Here is a 9,827-nt window from a genome sequence, read left to right as displayed (position 1 = left end):
GAGTTGCCAGCCACCTACTGTATAACTTCAACACTGTAAAAGGTGCCAAAGCAGACAAGAGAGAAAGTGGTCAGAGGAAAGTACCAAGTTCAAGGTCACTTTGCTTCTTAACTTATGTTCTGTGTGGCCCCATAAGATGGGCTTGAACTGGGGAAAGAAATCACAGAAAAGATTTCAACTCAATAGAAGAACAACCGTGGAAGGCTTAGACCTGTCAAAAAGTGAATTATTTGATGAGGTAGTGGACTGCCTGTCTGCCCGAGGTATGTGGCTGCTTAGACTCTTCCTTCTGACCTCTCACTGTGGTCTGGATGGAAGGCTGGAACAGGTGACACTGAAGTTCTCTGCAATTCTGAAATCTATGAAATCTATAACCTGGCTAAGGATGTCTGGTGTGGAGGGACTGGGCCAGCCAGCTGTTTCACCTAAAACCTTCAATAGCTTCCATACGTCTTCCAAGGTCCCCAGTGTGGCTCATAAACTCTGCCTAACTTGCTCTGGGTAGTCTAGGCTGTGATCTCCCTGAAGACAAGGACAGGGTCTGTTTTATTCCCTTCCCATGGTCCCAGAACTTGGCACTAGGCTTGCCATTTGGCCAGTGCCTGGTAAATATTTATTGAATGAATGAATGGAAGAACTGTGGTCCATCTGGATTTGACAAAAGTGAACTTGGCAAGGAGGCATCCCTGAAAGAACCATGAGTCTGCAGGCAGTTTTGAGCTTGATCTTGGACAGGTCCCTGTTCTTTGGGCCTGTTTCCCCATCACAAAGCTGGGGGAACTGGTGTGAGGCTGGACAGGAGGTAGAAAGAAAAAATCATGTTTCTAGCTGAGCTCTAGACCTCAAGGGTCTTGACTGGCCCCAACCTCAGTCCTGAGGACTACATAATGAAGTCACCTGTTTGGAACTGAGAGGCCAGGTCACTGCTGTAAGTTTATTTAGTTCAACATCCAAAATTAAACCTGCCCTGTGTGCAAGCTCAGTGCAGGGCTATGGGGCAAATTAGGTGGGAGTCCTGCTGCAAAGAACCTGCAGTCCAATGAGGGTAAAGGACATGAACATGGGATTATGATCTGAGGACAAAATGAACACCATGTGGTGTGACACAATTCTTCCATGCAGGAAAGGGAGGGGTTAATGGAAGGTGAGAGGATGCAGCAAGACTTCTTGACGAAGGTGCCTTTAAGCTGAGCACTTGGGACAGGATGACAGGAAAAGAGTCAATGGAGATACAGGATGTGCAAAGGCCCAGAGGTTAGATGGTTTGAGAACAGATGGGGTAGAGTGAGAGGTAGAATCTGTGCCCACAGGGCACCAGAGAGGCCCAGCTCTTGAGGGAAGATGACATATCTCCTGCAGGGCTGTATTCCAAGAGGCAGCATGGAACAGGGCTGGTCTGCCTTAAGTCCTGGCTCTCACGTACTTATTTGCGACCTTGTCCGGTGTTTCACTGTCCTCATCTGTAAAATGAAGGTTAGAATGGCTACCCTTCTTGGCTGTTGAGAGAATTCATGGAGATAATGTGTGTGAAGTACCTAGAACATAATAGGTGAATAAGGGGATTTCTTATCTTCTTTTGACTTTGGTTAATATGCAGATGGCCCTGAGGGAAATCAGAATTGGTGTTTTTAACCATTTATATGATCAGTGTGAATGAGATAATCAGAAAGTTTATTGAAAAGGTTTGACCGAAGGGAGCAATGGAGGGAGAAATGCTTGACCTTAGGGACAGGAAACAAACTGGGGAGACTGTAGGATAGGACAAACTTCACCAACTTTGAAGTCTTGCCAGCAGACGACCCTAAGTTCAATTTGGCTGTTTAGTGAAGCAGGAGAAGGAAGTAGGTTCTCATCCTAGGGACGATCATAGTCTCAGTCTTAGGTGAAGGGATGGGGTGGAAGGTTGGGGAAGAAGAAGACAGGACATGTGTGCCTCTCACTGTTGAGTCACCTCCTGGTCTTGTTGTAATGGAGGCAAGAGGAGAAGCGGGGAGGGAAAAGATGTCACCATCCAAAGCGCAGAGCCACTGGAGACCTCAGGGTGGCCTCACTGCCCAGATTTCACATGGACCTGGAATGCCACCATTAGTGTTAGAGCAATGAATATCAGAGTGCCCCATGTGACAAGTGTCACACAAACCTTTAATACATAAACATGTAATGCTTTAGTGCTGGTCAGTTTATTAGCATTTATTCAAACCTTAAACAGCCTCCAAGTAATCACAGGTATAGGATGAAGAGACTGGGTAGGGTGACTGTGGCAAGTCACTACCCTTCTGAGCTCTCAGCTTTCCCATCTGCACAGTGGAGGCTCTGTGGGTGTAACCTAAGGCATGCACTTCAGTCTGTTCATGTCCCTGGTCAAGTCTGAGCAAGGACCAGGGACATGGGCAATGCAGGGAGTGTAGCTCTTCAGAGAAAGTAAAAAAGAACCCAAAAACCATTATGGGGGGGTTTCTTGTTGCAATTATGTACAATTAAGGGCTGGTGGAGTGGCTCCGGCAGTGAGAGCACCTGCCTAGCAAGCATGAGGCCCTGAGTTCAAACCCTAGTGCCCCACCCCCCCAAAAATAAATTCTGCTAGCATTCCTGGAGTCTGACAAGAACTTAATCTGGAATTTGAGGTTAAATTAGATTTTGTGTGTGAGGCCACAGAATCCAATCCAGCCATTCTGAGATTTGATGGCAATCAGATTCTGTCTTTGACAAAATTCTACTTCTAAGATTTTAGGACTATGATTCCGAGTGTGTAAATTCCCTTCACTCTCTGTTCAAGTTCAAGATTGGGGGCAGGTGGTACTTCCTAATGGGTGGGGACCCTAGGTTTCCCCACAGAGCAGAGAAGTCAGGTAAAGGCTCTGTTGATGAATTTTATTTCCGAGAACTTGGGAGACCTTTCAGACTAAGCTGGCCAAGGAAAAGGCCTGCTGGAAAGCTGGAAGAGAGACAGGAATGGGCTCTGAGCACCCTTAGCCCACTCAATGTGCAAACTTGCCCTCTGTGCTTTTCTGGCTGTAGACCTGAGAGACCTTCAGCTTAAAGGGGGCTTTCTTATAAGGACTGAGTGTGGTTCTTGGGACTCTAAAAACAGGCACTCAGGAATCAGGCACTAGAGCAAGGGAACTAAAAATTGCCACAACTGAGGCAACTTTTGTTTCTCTAAGAAGACTTGGGCCATCTTTTTTTCTCTGCATGTTTGCAAAACTCTGTCTCTTAACGGGCAGTTTCCCAGTGGCTTCTTACGCCCGTTCCGAGACTCCCTTGGCCTCCTGAATCAGATCTTGTTGCCTCCGTGGGCATTTCGATCTGCCAATGTCTCAATGTCCCCGTTCACAACTTCCGAAAAGAATTCAATTGGCTCTGCTCGCCGGACAGAATGCCTTAGACGTCCAGGCTTGGTCCAATAAGCAGTCGCGGGGGCGGGGCCTCGCGGGGCGGAGCCTCATCGGGGGTCCCAGGAGGTGTCCATCATCTGCAACCGTGGTTTACACCGACAACGTTCGGCGGCCGCGTGGCGCTCCTGCACCTTCACTCTTAAGCTCCATGGTTTCGAACAGCAGCCGCACCAGCGCCGTCCGTCCCTGGACCACCAAGGCCCGGGCCAGCCCCAGCACCTCGTCCGTGTGGCTGCGCCACACGCGCTGCAGCTCCTGGCGCAGGCACGCCGCGGGGTACTTACTCTGGGCGAGGCGCAGCCAGATGTCCACCTCGCAGCCCAGCTCGCTGTCACTCAGCTGCGCCTGGCTCCACTGCGCCAGCAGCGTCTCCAGCAGGCAGCGGAAGCCCTCGGTGTGGCCGGAGCCCGCGTCGTCCAGCTCCACGGCGCGCTTGAAGCAGGCGGCCGCGTTGGCCTCCTCGCCCTGGACGCGCAGGCATTTGCCGCGCAGCAGCTGCAGCTCGGGCAGCGTGGCGCCCACCTCCGACTCGGCCGCCTTGGCCAGGAAGACCAGCGCCTGGTTGAGCGCCGCCTCGTCCACCGCCAGCAGCTCCTTTACCGCGTCCACGCCCATGTAGTAGTAGACCTGCGTGGGGGTGGCCGGTGAGCCTTCCTCCCGCGCAGTCGCTGCTTCCCGCCATCCATCCCCACTTGTTAACACCCTTTCCCCCGCCCCCACCCCCTTCGATAACTTCATCCCACATTTTGTGTCTGCACCCTGGAAAAGGAGAAGCAGTACTGGGATTCCAGTTCCAGCCCCTCCCTCTTAGCCATAAAACCTTGAACAAGTCAACCGCTGGACCGCGATTTTCTCATGACACCATCACCTCTTGGTAACCACTCCCTGAGCATAATAGGCACTTCTGGATCCAGAATAATGGCCCATTACTGAGTGCTTACTTCGCTATCCTCAGTGCCCACACCTAGGTTGGCAGGTTCCCAGGGAGCCCTTGGTTAACAAAGTCAAGAGACTGCCTTACCTGGCTGATGTCGAGGTATGTCCTGAGGCCTGGGCTCACCTTGACCACTTCCTCCAGGTCAGCCTTGGCACAGGCCAGGTGGTTCCTGTCAGGCATGCCCCCAAGTCCTGCCTTGGCCCGCTCCAGGTCATGCAGGTAGGCTCTGATGTGGATCTGCCAGTAGAGAGTCAGCTCAGGGAAGGTGCTCCAAAAAGGAACCTCTGCCTCCTTTGCGACCCAAATGAAGCCAGTCTCTCCACAGCACCCAGAGACATTCTGTGGTGCAGCAGCAAGCCCCCCTCCTCTTCCAGGTGGGGACCCAGGAGTTCTAGGCTTTAGTCCTGTGCCAATTTGGCTTAGTCACTCCTCCCTTTTCTGGGCCTGTGTCCCTGTCTGTACAGTGAGGGAGTTGGACGAAGTAAGAATCTCATCCATTCACTCCATTCATTAATTCATTCAGCAAACATGTATTGAGCTCACCCCCCCATTTACCAAGTGACCTGGAGAAAGTCACATAACCTCTGTGAATACCATTTTCTACATCTAAGAAGTTAATACATTAAAATCTGGGGGGATAACCATGACAACAGAGAAGATATATTTTAGTTAGGCCCTAGCACATGCTTGGTTTATTCCTTCATTCAACAAATGTGCATAAAGTGCCTACTAAGTGTCAAGCACCAAGGGCAGAGACAGAATCCCAAAACCCCTGCTCTTAGGGCTTGAGTGTTAATTGGGGAGACGTGGTAAGTAGGTAAATAGTAAGATAGGGAGTGGTTGGTGTTAAAAAGAAAATGTAAATCAGAAAAGGAGAGAAAATATTGGTAAGGCATTGATATTTTCAGTAAGATGATCATTAGAAGCTGCCTTTTTGTCAGGCCTGTAGGAGTGAGGGAAGAAGCCAATCAAATACCTGTGAGGAGAGCATTCTAGGTGGAGGCCCAGGCCAGTGCAGCTGGAAAAGAGTGATTGACACAGGGGCAGGGGGAAGTGGGGTGGAATAGGCATAGCCAGGCCTGGGCTTACAGGTCCCAGTGTGAGCTGAGGCTTCTACACAGATCATGTGAGTTCCTTCCCCTCCCTTCCTCCTTCATCCAGTCATTTGAGTAGTAAGTGGGACCTCTGTAGTTACAGAGAGGCAGCGAGCAAAAGGCACAGATGATGATGAGTAAGGAGATAAAGCTGGAGTTTCCGCTAATTGAATACAGGACCCTGGGAAAGTTTGCTGCCTCCTGGTACCATGATGGCCTCACGTGTACACTGACATATGTCTGAGCTCTCTCACAGGATTCTTATGAGAATTAATTCAGACCACAAACATGAAAGTGCTGGGTGAGACGTGAGTTTGTATAGAACTGTTTTATGGTTTACTATTATGATTAATATCCTTATTATAGATAATAATAACCACATCAACTACAGTGAAAGATTTTCCTGCCTAGTATCTTCTGGCAGGATAATTAAGCCATTGAGATTAAAACCAGGGGCAGAGTGGTCACTAGGTCATGTGAAAGGTGGTAGAGAAGACAAAGGAAGGGGGTTTATTAGTTTGAAGCAAAGTAAACTCAGAGAATCGGGTCTCTGGGCTGTGTGGGCCTTCAGAAGCAGAACTGGGCCCAATGGAGACAGCTGGAGGGAGGCAGCTCTCATCTAAATGTGTAACTAGCAGCGCTGAATGACTGTCCACTGAACTGTCTCAAGAGATGTGAATCAGTTAGAAATGAATGGATTAATAGCAACCAGTCACTTAGGATGTGCTCAATGCTGAGTGTACATACAGCATCTAATCTGATTTTCAACTCCATGGGGCAGGTACTCCCATCTCCATCCTACAGATAAATAAACTGATGCTTTGGAATGTTTGGCTGAAGGCCTTATAGCATGTTAAGTGGTGATGTGGAATCTGAACCAAGGCCATCTGCGTTTGGGCACACATTCATCTGCCTCTACTGAACTCTGACTTTCCAAAAGAACTTCTTACATCCCAGAGCTATGCTTCAGTGCTATGCCTCATTTAGCCTTTGACACTTAAAATGGTGTCTTTCAAATTTTAGAAGTAAGTTTGTGGGGAGGAGGGTGGCTTGCCACAGTTTCCACAGTAATAGATAGAGAGGCTGTATTTCAGCTCCAGTTAGTCTGACTGCATGGGGTCGATCAGAAGAGCCTGGAGGAAGGGGCCACTACTATGGGAAGGGGACTCTCCATTCTTGTCTTGAATAACCTAAGCTCCCTCCCGCCATAAGTCTCCAGAGCCTTTGGCTCTGGCAATAGGGTCTTGGGGGGTCTCGACCGCTAGCCTGTGGCCTGATTCCTGATGGCACGATGAAATAGGGCTGCAGGATGACCCACCTTGGCCCTTGTGCAGTATGCCTGCCAGTTGAGCTCTGGGTCTCGAAGGACATCCAGGGCCATGTTGCAGGTTCCAATGGCCATGTCCTGCTTTCCTAGGAAGTGGAAGATTTTGGCCAGCCGATTTAGGATGGGAGGTTGGTCCTTGGCAATCTCAATGGCCTGGGAAGGAGGAAGGTAGGAGCAAACCATGTGTCTGCTTGTCTGCCAGACTGGTTAAATGGTGCCTGAGCCACAAGCATCCCAGTTCTGCAAAGTGCCAGACCACCACATACCCATATTTACCCACAGCCAACCTCTAGGCAGCTCTGTTATGTGGAACCCAACACTTAGGGGCAAACCCACTGCACTCAATTACCAAGAGCCCAACATGTTCACCCATCGGGGCCAGCGAACACTTCTGGGTCCTAGACAAGCCTCCTTCCAATACGGGCTCCCCCAGTTTTTCAGGGCAGGTAAGAGTAAAGGCCAAAGTCAGCCTGTGTCTCCCCCATATTAAGGAGTTTCTAGGTGGGCCACAGCAGTTGGTATTGACTGCTGCCTGTTGGAAGTGACTTGCCTTAGGATTATACAGCCAGTGGGAAGAGCTGGCAAGGAGACCCCAGCTAAATGATTCTATCTCCACTGTGCCACTGCGGGTGGGAGGAAGGAATCCGGGCAGAGGAACCAGTGTGGACCCAGGCCTCAGTGGAAAAGTCTGAGGTTCTGTCCCAAGCCTGGAGAGCTGGGCATGGGCTAGCTTGGGTGTGTGTGTAAACTTGGTCTTAGGCACAGAGGAATGGCCACAAGGAAGCACTTTTGCTTTGAATGAGGAGGATGGAGAGGGGTCTGGAGGGAGGGTCCTCCTGGGTGGGTCATATGGTGGGATGACATCCAGAGAGGCAGTGTCTCTGGGGGAGTGGTGAGGGTCACAGTCCCTCCTGGTTTGTGGAGTGGGTATGACTTGGGCATGTACCTTGCCAAAGCAGTCCAGGGGGTCAGTCCCCGAGTACCCGCAGTCGTGGACACCCATTGGGGTGGTTGAAAAGGTGTCCTTCCTCTCCAGCAGCATGCCAAGGTAGCACCAGGCCAGAGCTGGGTGAGGGCGGAAAAGGTTTCTGAGAGCAGCAGGGGGAGCCCAAGGAGGGATGCGGCTGCTCTCACTGGCATCAGCCCCGGTGAAGACAAAGGGAGGGGTGTGGCATAAGCCACTGGGGTAACCCAGGGACAGAAGCAAAGGTGAGGCACAGTGACGGTGAGGGAGTGCGTGACACATTCTGATGCTCCTCTATATCTAACGTCCCCTAGGGGATCTCAAGGGCATGGCTGTCTGAATTTGCCTCCTGGTGGATGTGGTTCCTGTTCTAGCTGGCTGACTCTGTGAGAGAATGACTTGAAGCCCGTCTGAGAGTTTTCAATCCCTAATCAGACAAGGGGGTGGAGGTAGGGGAAACTCTCACACTCCAGGTCCTAAGACTCGGACCTAGAATGTGCCATTGCAGTCTTCTGTTTTTGTTTTTTGAGACAAGTTCTCACTAGGTAGTCCAGGCTGGCCTTGAACTTGAGATCTTCTGGCCTCAGCCTCCTGATGCCGGGATTACAGATACGCACCACCACATCCTGCTCTGCAGTGTTTTGGAATCTACTGTGTTTGCTGGGGCAAGAAATGTGGGCTCCCTGAGGTGAACAAGTAAGGGTATGAGACCAGGCGAGGGAGAAAGGAACAGGGATGGAAAAAGGGTGCCAGAGCTGGGAACAACGTCAGAGGCAGGCAGGGTCAGTGATGGGTGTCAGGATAGTTACAAGGACTGCAGGGCAGAGGCTGCTCTTCCACCCACACCCAGGGGAGCCTACCTCGGTAGCGGGGGTCTGAGGATTTGAGGACTTGCCGGAGCAGAGCCAGTGTGCGGTTGAAGGCGGGCAGCCTCTTCTGCTCCTCACTGCCCAGTTCCAGGAAGATGCCATCCAGCCTGTATCCAAGGAGGGGCTGGCCAGTCAGCCTCCCCCCCACCCTGCCCCAGAGATGCCCCCAGCATACTGCGAGCCTTCCTGGGCCCAAAGCATGGAGGGACCTTGGGAAGCCCTGGCTATGGGATTGGCCCAGCCACTTCTGCCCCAGCCCTCTGTCTGGATTCCAGGCCCAGCTGCCAGACCACACATCTCCCCCCCCACCACCATTCTGCCATTCTGTGCCCCTCTCTCCCCCTCTCCCCCACCTGACCTGATGAAGAGGGTTGCCATGGTGAAGTACCAGCCCCTTTTCTCCTCCATTGGGATCTAGGGAAACAGAAAATGCCATGCTATTATTATTTAGGTGCTCAGGCCGTTGTCCACAGTTCTCGTGCTTTCTCTGGACCCCAAGAGGCAGCAGGTACAGTGGGATGGGGTTTGGCCTTAAACATCCCTGACTCCAGTCCCTGCTCTGCCAGTGTCTGGCTGGGCAACCTTGGGCAAATTGCTTTACTTCTCTGACCCTAGAGGATTTGAGATGCTAAGCCCTGTGAGCCCCCAGTGAGGTGTGAACACTTACCTGTCTTCCCCTCCTATGGACCCACACTCGGCTGGTCACCTTCTCTCCATCACCACAACTGCTCCCCTTTGGTGCCTTCCTCAGTTTCCACCTTCCTGAGAAAGCCTCTCTGGGCAGGTTAATTGAGTCCAGTTCAGCCTAGGCCCAGCCTCCCTGAATTGTTTTCCTATTATTATTCTTACTAGCCTCACTGTGCATTTAGACCAACTTGGGCACCAGATAAAATATTCATGCTGTTATTTATGGGAGTAGCTGCTTCTGCCTTAGGAAGGAATTTTAATGAAAACCAATAAACCCCCCAGTGCATATCGGAGGCTCTGCCTCGGGCTCCAGCCCTTCTCTCTTTATTCATCTTCCCCACCACTGATCTTCTGTACCCCCACCCCCACTGTGGCCTCCTCAGTTCAGGACCCTCCCCCCCAGTACCCTTCCACACCACTGCCACAGCATTCAATTCAGCCAGCATTTCTGAGCCCCTCCAGAACCAGGCCTTGGTTGGGTGCTGTAGAGATATGGCATTGAGCAGGAGCTGCACCCTGTCCTAACCAGGCTCCCAAGCTGGCTGGGGAAACAG

The 9,827-nt window shown here is 51.3% G+C and overlaps 1 protein-coding gene across 2 annotated transcripts in view; it reads right to left on the bottom strand.

Annotated features, from left to right (window-relative positions):
• Nucleotides 1–2,175: 2,175 nt before the first annotated feature.
• The window catches only part of Ttc22 (tetratricopeptide repeat domain 22), a 21,608-nt gene continuing 13,956 nt past the window's right edge, over nucleotides 2,176–9,827 (bottom strand). For both annotated transcript variants that reach the window (XM_074080026.1, XM_020175379.2), the window contains 6 exons: nucleotides 8,945–9,000; nucleotides 8,578–8,693; nucleotides 7,700–7,818; nucleotides 6,745–6,906; nucleotides 4,417–4,569; nucleotides 2,176–4,022 (listed from right to left, as the gene is read on the bottom strand). In XM_074080026.1, coding sequence (XP_073936127.1) covers nucleotides 3,486–4,022; nucleotides 4,417–4,569; nucleotides 6,745–6,906; nucleotides 7,700–7,818; nucleotides 8,578–8,693; nucleotides 8,945–9,000 — 1,143 coding nt within the window. In that variant the 3' untranslated portion in view covers nucleotides 2,176–3,485. The remainder of the gene's footprint in view (nucleotides 4,023–4,416; nucleotides 4,570–6,744; nucleotides 6,907–7,699; nucleotides 7,819–8,577; nucleotides 8,694–8,944; nucleotides 9,001–9,827) is intronic.

Source organism: Castor canadensis, chromosome 7, assembly GCF_047511655.1.
Source record: "Castor canadensis chromosome 7, mCasCan1.hap1v2, whole genome shotgun sequence".
In the NCBI taxonomy this organism is placed as follows: Eukaryota; Metazoa; Chordata; class Mammalia; order Rodentia; family Castoridae; genus Castor; species Castor canadensis.
Note: the sequence above shows the minus strand (reverse complement) of the source record. Positions and strands in the feature narration are given on the sequence as shown.